The sequence below is a fragment of the Emydura macquarii genome, unplaced genomic scaffold (assembly GCF_026122565.2).
Source record: "Emydura macquarii macquarii isolate MOO-44397 ecotype Brisbane River unplaced genomic scaffold, CSIRO-AGI_Emac_v2 contig_3689, whole genome shotgun sequence".
Classification (NCBI taxonomy): Eukaryota; Metazoa; Chordata; order Testudines; family Chelidae; genus Emydura; species Emydura macquarii.
The window spans coordinates 52843-69603 of NW_027133826.1; the positions used below are offsets into that span (position 1 = coordinate 52843).

Consider the following 16761-nt stretch of genomic DNA (forward strand, 5'->3'; position numbering starts at 1 on the left):
GGTACCTCACAAGAGCTGCCTGGTACAAAAATTACTCAAATAGTGTGTAGGGTGTGAACACAGGGGTATAGTCGGTCACAAGAAGCTGGGTCACAACTGCACTGGGGAAAAAAATACATGGGTCTTTTGCCTGGTAACTAGTCACTTACTGTGGAATTCTCTCCCCGGATCATGAGATAATATTGACCTAAACAACTGAACAACGCTGCCTGTATTCAGTTACTTCAGTTGGTTGCACAACTTGGGGTGTGCTGTTGTTCATTATTTCAGACCGGAGATTTCAAAACACTTGGTAGCATGTTCAATAGCTTGGAACAGTTTCTCCTGGTAACTGAACTGCACTTGAAATTTCTCCTGGTCATTATGGAGGGGGCAGAGAAAAAGCAAAACTAAAATAAGAAATTACTATTATAATAAATAGTCATTTTCTCAAAGTCCCCAGTAAATCTGAGCTGTACTCTGGCAAATCAAACTAATATCCGGTTATATGACCAAATGGGCCTCAAAAAAAAAAAGGAAAACCCACATCACAGAGAAGTATAAAATACCTGCAGTTTCACATAACTAGAAATTCCAGAGCAGATTAAATGTGATGACTCAGAATCAGTACAAGTGATTCTCCCATTGCATTCTCCTGTGATCAATTCAAACCTGCTTTACTCATTACTATTGAGTCATTATTTACAATATGGAACAATACGAAAAAACTAAACAAAAATTCCATCACCCCATCTGCAAACAATCCCATCTCACTAGGAAAAACCTGAGAAGAGGATTTGCCAACCATTGGAAACTAGGATTTAAATTCCTAATGGTTACACGGCATTTGAGATCCATTCAAATTCCCCTTCCAGGTCTGTGACTCTTTCATCTCAGGCCCTCAATGACCATGTTTTAGGGTCAAAGAAAAAGTGTGATTCCCAAGCAGAGGGCTGAGAACACTGACTCATATCACGCATTCTACATGGCTCAAACAGGAAACACTGCCGGGGTGATTAGGAAGCTGGGAATCCCTCCAACTCACCACTACTTCGCCAGTTGTCACAGAAGTTGAAAAACCATTTTCCTCTCCCTAATCCTGCTCCATCTTTTTGTCATATTTAAATATATTTAAAATGAGAAAAAGGGTACAAAACCCAGCTGCTATCCAGCACAACCCAATGCAAGGTGAGAACAAATGGGAATGAGTATCCCTGGTGGGGGAACCTGTAGCTGGAGATTTTGTTCCAAACTATTTGAATCTGCTAGGAAGAATAGTCTGGTAAATGGAGTTGCAGAAAAGCCTCAGAAGGGGTTTAAAATTATAACAAAAATAACAGTAATCAGTTAGATAAAGAAAGAGTTATATCAGTGTTTGGCCATTCTGTGGTATTTAAAATGTTTTAGGAAAAGGATCTTTTAGGATGAAAATTAGGACATGAATCTGGTGTTGGCAATTAGAAAATAGCTCTCCTTTCTGTTCGCTCCTAACTCCCTCCTCACCCCACCCCTCTTTTACCCAGTGTTGACATTCTCACTGCTAACATAACCCCCTTTGCTCCCTGTCCCACTCTTCTAATTAGCATGAAAAGTGAGGCTAATTAGCATATATGGGATTGATTGGCTTAAGAGCCTTTTGACATCAGAACCTGGTTAACATGGCAGGTACAATCTAATTAGCATATTGGGTTGCCTTCAAGCTGATTGGCTAAGCTTGAGTGACCTTCAGATGAACTCCCTCCTAACATCACCCCTCCCCTATCCATTCTGACATTCTTGCTCCTAACGTCACCCCCCCACTGCCCAGTCTGAGGTTCTGACAAGCTGCAGATAGACAGCTGTCAGCAGGCCGGCTTTGCTGAGAGCTGAAAGCACCTAGAGAGAGAGAGAAGGAGAGAAAGATCATCAGAGGAAAGAGCGCAGAGGAAGAACTGAATAAAAGGACATTGAGACCAACTCAAACAGTGAACATCATTGAGGCAAGGGTGCGCCTTAGGCTTTGGACAACCAGGCTAACTCAGTCCCCGCTTTATGTCCAAGCCAGGGTAATCCTTCTACCAGGAAACCACACAGGTGATCCTGGGCTTACAGGACACCAGGCTACCTGAGTCCCCGCTCTGTGTCTGAGGCAGCTCTCTTAGCAATTCTCCGACAGAACAGAAGGACCTTCCCTGACGAACAGAGGGATGGTTTAAAGGTTGTGTAAGTAAAAGACCACCTGAGTTTGCACGTCAGTACAGTTGTATGCTTGTGGTCTGAGTGAAATTCTCCCTCTCTACCCATCCAGCAACCGCCTGGCCTAAGGCTTGCTGGACGATAGATGTTTTAGTATAAATGTATTAAGATAGAACGTTAATTAATGTATTGTTAAATTAATAGTGTTAAGTATTATAGAGTCAAGTTATAGTTTTTCTTATACCATATATGTTCTAGTAGTCTAAGTACTATTTTTCTGTACCATATATCTTCTAATAGTTGTATTCTGAGATATGGTTACATGTCGTGTTTGATTTCTCTCTTTCTACTTAATATAATCATTCATTTCTAAATAAATTTGATATCTGTTTTCGGAGTATCACAGCTTGTGTGTTCTATCTTGATCGGAGGGTTGTATCTGAGTCCTTTCAAGGGAGGATTGCCTCCCTGGAAATTCTAATAGAGCGAACTACCATACCAGTAGTTTTTGGGGGTTGGCCTCTCTAAATTCTTCCTGGTAACAAACCTGGTGACTAACAATCCCTTTGCAGTGGGAGGAAAAGTATAAATACAATGCTTCAAATTCATTTAGACTAGGATCAGTAATGGAGGTTATGTCAGGTACTGAGGATATTTGCTAAATTATCCTGTCCAATATACGTAGACTATTTTTTTAACTGAAAAAAAACCAGTTCTTTTTACATCAGGATAGCTAACTCAAACTAGCTAACTCCATGGAAAACCATAGTGGAATCAAGACCCAGGTAGATGTATCCCCAATGTACCTAGTTAACATCACTCCTGTTTCCCCAACCTGGGGTTGACTGACATTTCAGGTGGAGGGACACACAATTCCATGACATAGGACAAAGGAGTTGAAGAAAAAAGACTGTGGGATTCACCCCAAGGGAGGGCGAGCTGCAAAAGGGAAAAGCAGACAACTGAGTTGGGATCGTGGTGACACAAATGCTCCCTTAAAACTCACTATATGGAAATTAGCAAAAGAAAACCAAAATCTTTTCTCAGCCCTAAACAAGGTTTTTACGGTCTCTATCTCCCTTGCAGCTTCTCTTATGATAAGTAAGGGTTGAGCTCTGATGGAACAATTTCCCACACTTAGAGCATTCATAGGGTCTCTCGCCTGTGTGAATCCTCTGATGTGTAATAAGATTTGAGTACCAAGCAAAGGTTTTCCCACACTGACAGCATTCATAGGGTTTCTCCCCTCTGTGACACCTCTGATGTGTAATAAGATTTGGGCGCCAAGCAAAGGTTTTCCCACACTCATGGCATTCATAGGGTTTCTCCCCACTGTGACTCCTCTGATGTGTAATAAGATTTGAGTGCTGAGCAAAGGTTTTCCCACACTCACAGCATTCATAGGGTTTCTCACCTGTGTGTATCCTCTGATGTCTAATAAGGTGTGAGTGCCGAGCAAAGGTTTTCCCACACTCACAGCATTCATAGGGTTTCTCACCTGTGTGTATCCTCTGGTGTCTAATTAGGTGTGCGTGCCGAGCGAAGGCTTTCCCACACTCACAGCATTCATAGGGTTTCTCCCCTGTGTGAATCCTCTGATGTGTAACAAGACTTGGGCGCCAAGCAAAGGTTTTCCCACACTCACAGCATTTAAAGGGTTTTTCACCTGTGTGGATCCTCTGATGTGTAATAAGGTATGAGCGATCCCTACACTTTTTGCCGCACTCAACGCATGTGTTATTTCTCTCTCTCATGGCGATTCTCTGCTGGGCCGTGGTTTCCTTGAGGCTGTGGTGAGTTCCCTGATAATTAACAGCTTTACCAACTTTCTGCATTGGCTGCTTTTCCTGCCGCTTCTCTGGCCTGTGCTGACTCTCACAGGATTTTCCCTGCTCACAACTCCTGGATACACTCCCTTTGCCTCTTCGCAATAACGCCCCATGTGGTTCCACTTGCTCATCATCTTCCTGCTGAGGATTCTGCTCCATGGTCCCACTCACCATCCCATCACCTGCTGGGACAGAGAAAGAAAAACCTCAGAAACAGGAACGGAAACGGTGAGACTGAATTTCCACAAACTCTTCCCCTAAGTGGAGTGAGGAGAGGATCAAATCTGTACCCAGCTCCCATCCAAACACTAAGTGAGAAGCAAGTTCAGGGAAGTAGCTACTGCCAGGAGTTAGTCAGGATGGGTAGGAAGCCATCAGCAACGTCTACCCTGAGGATGTGACACCTGCTGGGGACAATCCTGAACTCCGAGAGCTCACAAGGTCTTTGTTGGGAATCCCAGCTGTTTGCTTCAGGCACTGACAGGTTAATGATCCCTCACCCGTGCAGCTGCCTTTCAGGTTCTCTCTTTCCTCTGAGCCCTGGAGATCTGGGGCCCACAGCTCTTCCCCTTGCTCCAGGTGGGAGATGACATCAGGTTTAGAAACTGGAAACCCTGCTCAGGACAAAGAAGACAAGTGAGATCAGGTGAATTCATGGGACATTTGTCACACACAAAAAGTTCTGTTATTTTAACCCCACCCAGTCTGAAGCAGTTAAATCCTAGGGCCAGTGACTCATGCTCAAACGTGCAGGACGCTCTTCTAATGAAGGATTTAACTGTCCCCATGTCTAATGGGAACACACAGATGGACACACATGATTGAAGGGGCACCTAAATTCCATGTCCCAGATAGGGAAGTCTTCAGCCAGTGTCCCCGTGGAACTGCTTCTTACTGACAGAGAGAGGTCCACAGGCACTGCAGGAAGGGGAGAAGGCATAGGCCTGAGGAAGGACACAGACAGGTAACTAGACTTGCCAATCACTATGATCCCCAAAACCTCTGCCTCTAACTGCTCTCATCCTTCCCCATCTCCTGGGACCTGATGAGCAACCAACCACTCCTTGTGTTCTCTCCTCCCCTCCCATGGCCCGCAGCCCTCCTCGCTACCAGTTCTCCCAAACGTCCTGCTCCCCAGCCACTTTCACCCTGTCACCCCACTGTTTCAATTCTTCCTTAGTCCTGATTCTCAAGAGCTCCTGCCAGAAATGTGTCCCTTTGCTCCCTCCCATTGCACTGCTATCTAGCACCCATGCTCCCTGTACTCGAACCAGCACCAACCCTTCCCGCCTTCCCCAGCATCTGAACTCCCTACAGCAGTTGTTCAAAGTCATCTCCATCCCTTACCACTGCCCCAGCCCCCCCGGCTCAGAGCAGCTCTTTGCCCCAACGCTTCCTCTCCCTGCTCTCGAACACCCTCCCTCCCACTGCCCAGAACCAGGGTGGATAAAAATCAATGATTTAAAAAAAAAAAAAAAAGTTTTTTTTTTCAATTTAAAATCAGATTTTTTGCTTTTTTTTAAAATCAATACTAAATTTCTCTCTCGTTCAAAAATAAGTTACAATTAAATCACAAAAACACGAAACCTACACTTACAGTCTCATAAAAACAAATTAATGGCTCTAGTCTGTCCAGCCTAACTAACAGCTCTTGCTTCTTGAAAGTTCTGGGCTTTCAGTTCCAGTTTCTCAGCAGACTAAAGTCACATGTGCAAAGACAGACACAGGTTGGATAGGACTGTCGTCGTTCTGTGCTTATATGGTGGTGGAGCTGAGTCAAGCAAGGCAAAGGAGTTAGTTAAGACACAGTCTTAAAGACAGAGAGACAAAGGACAGAGGCAGAGTAGAAAAGAACAGTGGAGTGGACTGGAAAGAAAAAAGGGAAGACATTATTCAATACACACACAGCTTCCTATATTCCCCCACACTTTTGCCATAGAAAAACTGTCATGGCTTCTGAGCGCAAGAGAGACGCTATCTAGGAATAGTTTGAAGAAATTCCTTCTCTGGGTAAAAAAGGAAAACATGTCAAGTGTAAGCAGTGCAAGAAGGAGATGCAGGGCCTAGTTGCAAGAATGAAACATCATAATGAAAACTGCTTATTGGGAGAAAATGATGTGGATATGTCTGAAGAACAATGTGGATCAGCTGGTTAGTTATGTAAATAATTCACTTTGCAATGCATCATTCTTCAAGACTCTCTCTATGCCTTTTAGTATAAGTGTGATTTAACAAGTAAATTCCCAACCTATTTGCTATGTTGGATGTTGCTAGGAAAAAAAACCCAAGAGTTCTGTGGCACTTTAAAAACTAACACATTTAATTTTAGGAGGCATAAACTCTCTCATTACAAGAGGTAAATTGCTTTGTTCACCCATTCTCACCTCCTACTCAATGACTGCCATTAGGCCCCAGGTACCTGGCTTTCATCCACCTCCGCCATTGTTCTCTATGCCCTTGTATATTTATATGATGCTCCTATGTTTCTCATTTCTACCTCTCCATCTGAGGAAGTGAGCTGAGCCTCATTAAAGCTTATGCCTGCTAAAATTAAATTTGTTAGTCTTTCAAGTGCCACAGAACTCTCATTTTTGCTGCACACAGACTAACTCGGCTACACCTCTGGAACTCTTCTAGAAAAAAAAGTTTAGCTTAGCTAATCCTTATGGCTTCTTTAATTAGTTAACTAGGTTTAGAATCTATCACCCAAGTATACGGTACAGAAAGCTGCAGTCAGAGAAATCTAGAGTTGCCAGTTGCCACTGGATGTCATTTTCTTATTTTATATTACATAATCCATGCCCCTGATTTTGGAACATCATGGCCACAGACCACAATGGTGATGCGATAAATCCATTCCCTATTTTACTTCAGCATAACTCAGCTTTCTCAAGGGAACCCCATTCTATACTTTATTTTCTCAAAAAACAGAAGTGCCAGTGAGTTCTATGGGGTTTACACCAAAATTAAGTGCATTTTAAGTGCAGTCAGTCTTATGTTTTTTGGTCATTTGGAATCGGATCTGCATCTTCGCTGAAAAAAACGTAAATGATTAACTGAATAATAAAGTGAGAAGAACTGAGAATGACTATTCAAAATCATTTTTGAATTTTGTTTCAGGATCCCATTTAAGCATAAGAGACTTTGACTGTGACTGTCTACATGCAACAACTTCAGAGTCATTCGTTGGTACTTTTAGCAGCAGTACTGCAACTAAAACGTATTTCAGACAACAAAGTATCAGTAGCAAGCAAACGATTTCAATCATCCAGTAAAACCACCGGGGATAGGTTTGTAGTAAGGACCAGCAAATGCCAACTAGACACCATAGATGAAAAGATTGCTAGTTCATTCATGCCACAAATTCTCCTTTTCACATTGTTAATAATAAACACTTCATTGACATGGCTGAGTCCTTATGACCAGGCTACACTCCACCTGGTAGAGCAGGCATTGGTGGAAGGTTGCTAGATACAGTGTATGAGAAGGAACTTGAACAGCGTGCAAGAAATATTGAGGGGAAATTTGCCAGTTTAAGCCTTGATGGGTGGAGCAATAGGCACATATTACTGGATCATTGTGTACGTGTGACAACAGAAGAAGGGGCTGCATATCTTTCAGAAACAATAGATACATCAGGAAATGCCCACACAACAGAGTATTTAAAAGAAGCGGCAGTGAAAGCTGTAAAACTCTGAACAAAAATTCAACTGTCATGTGCGCAGTTTTGTCACAGACGAAGCTGCAAACGTGGCAAAGATGACAAGATACTTAGAAGAAGAAACGGAAGGATGCTCCTTAATAACATATGGCTACAGTGCCCATTTAAGGCATCTTTTAGCCAAAGACTTAAGTACGTCTACTCCAGGAATAAAGGAAAATGCTGCTGAAGTCACAAAGTACTTCCATAACAACCATTTTGCTTCAGCTTCATTGAAGAGAGCAGGAGGATCCAAACTAATTCTCTCTCAGGATGTTCGATGGAATTCCGTGGTTGATTGTTTTGAACAATTTATTAAGAACTGGTCTATTCTCATAAAAATTTGTGAAGAAAACTGTGATAAAATAGATGGAAGTATCTCATCCGAAGTGTCTAACATTGAATTAAAGAGGAATGTAGAGGATATGCTCAATATACTGCAGCCTATATCCATAGTCTTAAACTTCAGAGAAATTGTTGCTGCATTGCTGATGCTGTCGAAATTTGGAAGACACTTTAAGAGACATTGAAGAAAGAAATACCTCACAAAAAAGTTAAACTGCAGGCAATCAAGAAGCGAATGGATAAAGCACTAACTCCACCTCATTTTCTTGCGAACATTTTTGACCCCAGATATAAAGGTAGATGCCTAACTTCTGAAGATGCTGCTGCCATGGCATGGGCATCTCAAAATCACTCCTTAGTTATGCCAGTCATAATAAATTTCAGGGCTGGAGCAGAATCATTTAAACTGTACATACTTACTGATGATGTTTTGAACAAAGTCACTCCCCTGAATTGGTGGAAATCATTAGCCAGGAACCTTGAACAGAGTTCCTTCGCTTGCTTTGCCAACTTTTCACAGCAGTAGCTTCCTCTGCAGGCACAGAGAATATTTTCATCGTTTGGTATTATTCACTCAAAGCTAAGAAATCAACTGGGAGTTGAAAAAGAAGGGAAACTCTTATTTCTGTTTCAGTCTATGAATAAAAATGACAGTGGGAATGGGGAAGATGAGAGCTAGTTGTAGAAGTTTTAAGGACAGTCTATGTTTAGTCTATGTTGTGATGACTTGTCTGTTAGAGTTAATAAAATTTGAAAAATTAAAAAAAAGTTTAAGGACAGCCGTCAGCTTGAGGAGACTCCTGCAACTGCAAATGTGAAACATGTATGTAACATTTAAGATTTAGTTTAATAAAATATAAGTGCTATTGTGTTTGTGTGTGTGAGATTTAGTTTTTACTATTCCTAATGTACTGCTGCTGCATCTGCAGCTTGACACAGGTAATGAGTATTATGTACTATTTCCTAAATTAATAAAAATCAAGTTATCTAAAAAATTACACAAAATATATCCTCCTAGATTTTGTTAAATACTGTATTGAGTTTAAATTAACATGTTTTAGTGATCAGCTTTGCACCATTGTTTAAGAAATATGCGAAGTAGTATCAGTGGGAAACTTGATTTAACTCAATGATTTTCTCTTGGTGATTTAAATCAATGCTCCACCCCGCCCACAGCCTGCCCATTATCATTTACTGTTTCTATTGCACCTAGTAGTGCTAGCCATGAACCCAAATGCCATTCTGCTGGACTTTCCACAGACATAGAACAAAAAACTGTCTCTTCCGCAAAGCTCTGACAGTCTAAGAAGAAGACAAGAGACAGATGGATACAGACAGACAGGGGTGGGACAGATGGCAATATCCTGTAATAACCTGGATCATCCTTACTGGATTAAATCAAACCCTGTTGAATTAAATTTCAGTATCCTCGGAGTTCATTGCATTAAAAATAGGGGTGTGTATGTATTACTGTGGAATGGTCTGTAACATCTCTGGGGAAGAGACCTGGCTAAGACAAACCCTCGGAAGTGCTACAAGTGTCAAAGGACTCTTTGAAGCAATGTGCTAGACAAAGCTAAGTGGGACTCCTAGGAAATATTTGGGGGGAGGGGAAGGCAACTTGTCACCTCCACATGAAACCAATGGAAGCTGTGCCCTGAGGAGAAACCATTGCTGCTGATCACCTGTTACATGAAGACACGTTCAGCGGCCCAAACTGGATAAAATGGTGACCCACAGCAACATGGGCATGCTTATTCTGAGCTAACAACTGTTAGCTTGTGACCACAGGAAAAAAACTCTTGTTGGGGTTTGAAGGTCTGTTCACTTGCCTGAGGCCTTGGTGGGGTGGGAGTGATCTCGGGGAAGCTTATTAGCATGCGAATAGGTCTTTAAATTGTTGTTAATATGTTCTCTCTGTTACGCTTTTTACCTTGAGAATCCCCGTTTGCTGGGAAAGGGCAGCGTGGTAACTTCACCGGGGGCCGTGACACTGTTCATGGCCTCTGAAGAAGGAAGGCAAAGCGGCCTGCTGAGGGGATCTGCCTTGCTGGGGAATTCACATTGCAGGCAGGGAGCTGGGCGGCCTGGAGCTACAGCAGTCACCAGGGAGAGAGATGTGGGTTTCTACCCAAGGGAGGAGACGGCTGGGCAGCCTGAGAGTGGGTGCTCTTGCTGGACCACTGACTGGCAATACAGGTGCAATGGTCCTGAATAGTGACGGGAGGAACACAAAGAAACAATACGACAATATTTGTCACCCTGATAGACAGTGGTCTCAATACACCAGCAGCCTAACCACTGTCACTTGTTTGAAAACTTCATGGAACAGGGAACTTGTACAGAGGGATTGGAAGGAGGATAACAAGGTAGGCATGGGGATGCTTATGGGGCGTTCCTCCAAAGAGCAAGGAGCAGCATGGGAGAAAGCACAGAACCACAGAAATGTAGGGCTGGACGGGAGCTCAACAAATCATCAAGGCTAGTGACAGGACCAAGTAAACCAAGACCATCCCTCACAGGTGTTTGTCCAACCTGGTTTTTAAAACTTCCAATGATGGGGAATCCACAACTTCCCTTGGAAGCTATTCCAGAGCATAACTATCCTTATAGTTAGAAAGTTTTTCCTAATATTTAATATAAATCTTCCTTACTGCAGAGTACCTGGCTGAAGAGACCTCTCAGTCATTAGCCATAATCTTTGAAGGTATCTTCAAATCAGCTGGTCTGATTAAATACATCCAAGAACACTTAAGGAACTGGATGAAGAGAACTCTGAGCCATTGGCACATATCTTTGACAACTCATGAAGGACAGGAGAGATCCCAGAGAACTGAAAACGGGCAAACATAGTACCTATCTATAAAAAGTGAATAAAGATAGCCCAGGGAATTATAGACCAGTCAGCTTAATTTTGATAACTGGAAAGATAATGGACCAAATAAACAATCAGTTTGTAAATTCTTGAAGAAAACAAGGAGAGAAGCAACTGTCAACATGGATTGGTGAAGAATAAATAATGTCAAACCAACCTAATATCCTTCTTTGACAGGTTAACAAGCCTTGTGGATGTGGGGAGCAGTAGGTGTGACATATCTTGACTTTTGATATGGTCTCACGTGACCTTCTCATAAGCAAACTATGGAAATATAGCCTAGACCCTAGACAAAACCTACAGTAAGGTGGTTGGAAAACCATAAGCAGAGAGCAGTTGTCAATGGTTCACAGTCAAGATGGATGGGCATATCTAAAGTTTGCAGAGACCACCATGCTGCGAGGGGCTGCAAACATTTTGGAGGACAGCATTAGAGTTCAAAATGATCCTGGCTAACTGGAAAAATGGTCTGAAATAAATAGCATGAAATGCAATAAGGACAAATGCACATTACTCCACTTAGGAAGAAATAATCAACTGTACAAATATAAAATGGGAAAGGACTGCCAAAGGAGGAGTACTGCAGAAGAGGATCTGCGGGTGGTAATGGATCACAAACTAAACAGGACTCACATTTAATACTGCTGCAAAAAACGCGAATATCATTATGGCATCTATAAGCAGGAGTGCTGTAAGCAAGACATGAGAAGTCATTCCTCCATTCTACTCAGCAAAGATAAGGCCTCAGCTGGAATACTGAGTTCTAGGTACCACACTTCGGGAAAGATGTGAACATACTGGAGAATATCTAGAGGAGAGCAAAATCAAAAGTGATTAAAGGTCTCGAAATTATGGCCAATGAGGATAGATTGGGAAAAATGGGTCTGTTTAGTCTGGAGAAGAGAAGACTGAGCAGGCATGGTAAGAGTCTGCACGTACAAAAAAGGTTGTTATAAAAAGGAGGGTGCTAAATTCTTTTCCTTATCCACTGAAGACTGGAGAAGAAACATTGGGCTTGAATTGCAGCAAGGCAGACATTAGTAAATACTTCCTAACGGTAAGGCTAGTTAATCACTGGAACAAATTAACTAGGTTGGTTGTGGAATCTCCTTCACTGGAGGCTTTTAAGAACAGGTTGGAAAAACATCTGTAGGGGATGGTCTAGTTAATACTTAGCCCTTCCACAGTGCAGGGTCTTCAAGGTCTCTCTCAGTCCTACATTTCTCTGATTACTTCTTCTCCTACTTTCAGTGCACACAGAGAACAATTGATCACTGTATTCTTAAGAACGGCCCTTCACATATATGAAGACTGTTTTCAGGCCCCCCCTCAGTCTTCTTTTCTCAAGGCTAAACATGCCAGGGTTTTTTTTTTAAATCTTGCCTTTCGTGTTAGGTTCACTAATTCTTTCATCATTTTTGTTGCTCTCCTTTAGACTACCTTGAATTTATCCACATCTTTCGTGAAGTGTGGCATCCAAAACTGGACACAGTACTTCAGCTGAGGCCCAATCAGTGCTGAGGGGGACAATTGCCTCCAATATCTCACAGATCAAATCCCTGTTAATAGATGCCAGAATATTATCTTTTTTGCAGCTTCATCACATTAATTGACTCATTCAGTTTGTGATCAATTATAACCCCCAGATTCTTTTCAGCAGTATTACTACTTAGCCAGTTACTCCCCATTTTGTAGATGTGAATTTGATTTTTCCTTCCAAAGTCTCTGAGACTTCCATTGTCCGATGTGCTTCATTCCTACGTGCACAGTTCTTGATAGCGTACCCACATAAATGGAGAAAGGCCTATGTTACTTCAAGAACAATTACATCCCCATCCCAGAAAAGGAATCAACTCCTTCACACCCAATGGCTAACAAAGCAAATTGAGAGGGAAGCTGACCCATGCATATTTTTCATTAAAAAACACTACTAAATAAATCTCCCATTTTCCAGAAGGAGACAAGGTCAAAGCGAAGGTCTAAGATAATGAATCATAAAATCACAGAAACACATGGATAGAAAGGACCTCAAGATGTCAGCTAATCCATCCTCCAGCCCTGAGGCAGAGCCAAGTACACATAGACCATAGCTAACAGGTATTTGTCTAACCAGTTCTTAAAAACCTCCAGTGACTCAGATTCCACAACCTCTCTTGGTAACCTATTCCAGTACTTACCTATCCTCACAGTGGAAAGTTTTTCCTAATAGCCAACCTAAACATCCCTTGCTGCAGATCAAGCCAATTCCTTCTTCTCCTACCCCAGTGCATGTGGAGAACAATTGATCACCATCCGCTGTATAGCAGCACTTAATGTATCTGAGGACTGTTATCAGGTGTCCCGCCTGGCCATCTTCTTTTCTCAAGACTAAACATGACCAATTTTTTCAACCTTCCCTCCCAGGTCACATTTGAGGACAGTGAAGTAGCTCTGTGAACATTTACTTCTGAATGGATATGAGCAGGACATGGCTACATTTCTCAAGGAAGAGAAAAGAATGTTGCAATAATTGAGACAGGAGATGACGACAGGAGATCATAGAACCATAGAGTTGGAAGGGACCTCAGGAGGTATCTAGTCCAACCCCCTGCTCAAAGCAGGACTAACCTCAGCTAAATAATCCCAGTGAGGGTTTTGTCAAGCCGCAGCTTAAAAACCTCTAAAGATGGAGATTCCACCACCTCCCTTGGTAACCCATTCCAATGCTTCACCACCCTCCTAGTGAAAAACTTTTTCCTAATGTCCAACCTAGACCTCCCCCAGTGCAACTTGAGACCGTTGCTCCTTGTTCTGTCATCTGCCACCACTGAGAACAGCCTAGATCCATCCTCCCTGGACCTGGAGAAGAGTTTTACTGGTGAGCATGGATAGGAAAGGCTGTATCTTAGCGACATTATGCAGAAAAAAAATGCAAGATGTAGAAATAGGCTGCATGTAAGGATCTAGAGAGAGCCTGTCTTGCAGCATATGTGCAGCGCACAGATGTGAGTGACAGTAAGGATGCTAGTGGGGACTTCAGTGATACAGAAAGGAGGTGGGGGAATATTAAGAGCTGTGTTTTGGCCATTTTAGCTGTTGAGCTTGAACTGATGGCTAGACGTCGATGAGAATATGTCAGAAAGACAGGCTGAGATTTCAGTTTGGGGAGAAAGAGACAAGTCTGGAGCAGAGAGTTAGATCTGTGAGTTGCCAGCATAGAGATAGTAGCTGAATTTGTGTTTGTGGATGAGATTACCAGAAGTAACATACAGAGGAAGTAGTGAGAAATGGATCAAGGACAGAGTGTGTAATTGTGACACACTGCACCCCATGTACATCCTTATGGTGTGCTTGGGTATCATTCATGTTCACCCACATAGTGTAATTGTGTATTGTTTAATCCAAAGTATGTCATGTAAGATGTTTTTTGAATGCTCATGACATGTTGAACATTATTATTATATTAGTATGTTTTGTTGCAATGTCACATGTATTGTTATAAAGCTCTCCTATATAATCTTCCCAAATATGTGTCTCATGGCTTGTAGCAGATTCAGGCAAAACCCTACAAAAGCAGAGAGGTAGTTTACGCCTCACTAAGACATACATAAAACAACCTAGCTCTTCCAAGAACAGAAGGACCAACAAGTGAATCCACAAAGAACCACAGTGTCTCAGGGCATGGCAAAAACCATGCAGGGATACTATTTGTTACCTGACCCTGGAGTGGGGCGGGGGGGAAGGGAGGGGCTGAGGCCTCAGAGAGGGGCAAAGGGACATGTTGAAAAGGGGAGACATTTTGGCTGAACCATCCCCAATGACTCCAAGATTTCTTTCTTGAGTGGCAATAGCTAATTTAGACACCATCATTTTGAATCTATAGTTGCAATTGTGTTTTCTCATGTGCATTACTTTGCATTTATCAACACTGAATTTCAGCTGCCATTTTGTTGTCCAGTCACCCAATTTTGTGAGATCCCTTTGTAACGCTGCACTGTCAACTTCGGACTTAACTATTTTCAGTAATTTTGCATCATCCACAACCTTTGCCACCTCACTGTTTCCCCATGTTTCCAGGTCATTAATGAGTATGTTGAACAACAGAGGCCATAGTACAAATCCCTGGAGGATCCCACTATTTCCCACTCTTCACTTTGAAAACAGACCATTTATTCCTACCCTTTGTTTCCTGTATTATAACCAGTTACTAATGCATAAGAGGAACTTCCCTCTTATCCCATTATGGCTTACTTTGCTTCAGAGCCTATGGTGAAGGACCTTGTCAAAGTTTCTCTGAAAGTCGAAGTACACTATATCTACTGGATCACCTTGCTTCACATGTTTGTTGACCTCCTAAGAGTATTCCAACAGATGAGGCATGATTTCTCTTTAGAAAAGCCATGTTGACTCTTCCTCAACAAATTGTGTTCATCTTTTTCTGACAACTCTGTTCTTTACTATAGTTTTCAACCAATTTGCCTGGTACTGAAGTTAGGCTTACCCGCCCCTCATTGCCAAGATCATCTCTTAAGCTTTTTTTAAAAAATTGGTATTACATTAGCTATCCCCAGTCATCTGGTATAGAGGCCAATTTAAGTGCTAGGTTACATACTGCAGTCAGTAGTTCTGCACTTTCCACATATGAGTTCCTTCAGTACTATTGGGTAAATACCGTCTAGTCCTGGTGTCTTATCAATGTCTAAATTATCAATTTATTTCAACACCTCCTCTATCGACACCTCAATCTGGGACATTTCCTCAGATTTTCTAGCTATAAAGAATGGCTCAGGTGTAGGAGTCCCTCACATCTTCTGCAGTGAAGACTGATTCAAAGGATTCATTTAGCTGCTCTGCAAGGACCTTGGCTTCCTTCAGTGCTGCTTTAGCACCTCAGTCATTTAATGTTCCCACTGATTGTTTGGCAGCTTTCCTCTTTCTGATGTACCTCAAGAAATCGGTGTTAGTTTCACTGACTTTTGCTAGTTGCTCTTCAAATTCTATTTTTGGCCTGCCTAACTATACTTTTATACTTGACTTGCCAGAGTTTATGCTCCTTTTTATTTTCCTCAGTAGGGCTTGACTAACAATTTTTAAAGGATATTTTTTTGCCTCTAGCTGCCTTATTTACTCTGTTGTTTACCATGGTGGTATTTTCTTAGTCCTCCTACTGTTTTTCCCCCCATTGGGAGATACACATTTACTGAGAGCCTACATAAGGGTGTTTTTAAAAAGTTTCCATGTTTTTGTGATCTTATTATATCTACATTTAAAGCCAGGCACTCAAGTACACCCATATTAGTATTTAGTCTGCTTGCATTTGTATAGAATTTATTAAAACTGTCAATATTTAGTTGTCTGCTTTCCTGTTATGTAATTGCACAGCACTCTTTTTCATTGACTGTTTCTCTTCAGCTACTACCTGTAATTTAATGAACTTCTATCCTCTCCTCTTTACTAGGATAGTAAAGATAGAGCATCCTTCCTGAATAGGCTCCTCCTTCCCCAATAGGTTCCCCAGTTCCTAAAAAACCTAAATCCCTCCTCCCTACACCATAATCAAATGATGAGACAAAGAGACTGAAATTCACAGGGGCAGCAAGTTGACGGTCTTTTAATAGCTGGACTCAGAATTTCCAGCAATCTGCTGTCACAGTAACTGATTGGCTCAAGCGGACATGCTGTGACCACTGAACCTGTGCTACACCATGCATTTGAGTCTGAGCTGTATCATTGACAACTTACAAACAATGTATGTTGTGGAATCTTTTCACATTCTGCAGGAGTTTCTTTTGGAAGTGTTGGCTTGATATCAAAATTTCTCTGTTAAGAACCATATTTTAAAATGCTCTCAAATCCAAATGAAGATATTGGACTGGTTG

General features: G+C 41.9%; 1 protein-coding gene across 3 annotated transcripts in view; it reads right to left on the bottom strand.

Moving 5' to 3' along the window:
* Positions 1 to 1721: 1721 nt before the first annotated feature.
* Positions 1722 to 16761, bottom strand: part of LOC137145939 (zinc finger protein 34-like) — a 45725-nt gene continuing 30685 nt past the window's right edge. For 2 of the 3 annotated variants that reach the window (XM_067536933.1, XM_067536934.1), the window contains exons 4-5: positions 4484 to 4597; positions 1722 to 4168 (exon numbers count right to left, since the gene is read on the bottom strand). In XM_067536933.1, the coding sequence (XP_067393034.1) occupies positions 3204 to 4168; positions 4484 to 4597 (1079 nt within the window). In that variant the 3' untranslated portion in view covers positions 1722 to 3203. The remainder of the gene's footprint in view (positions 4169 to 4483; positions 4598 to 16761) is intronic. The other variant, XM_067536935.1, reaches the window with a different exon arrangement.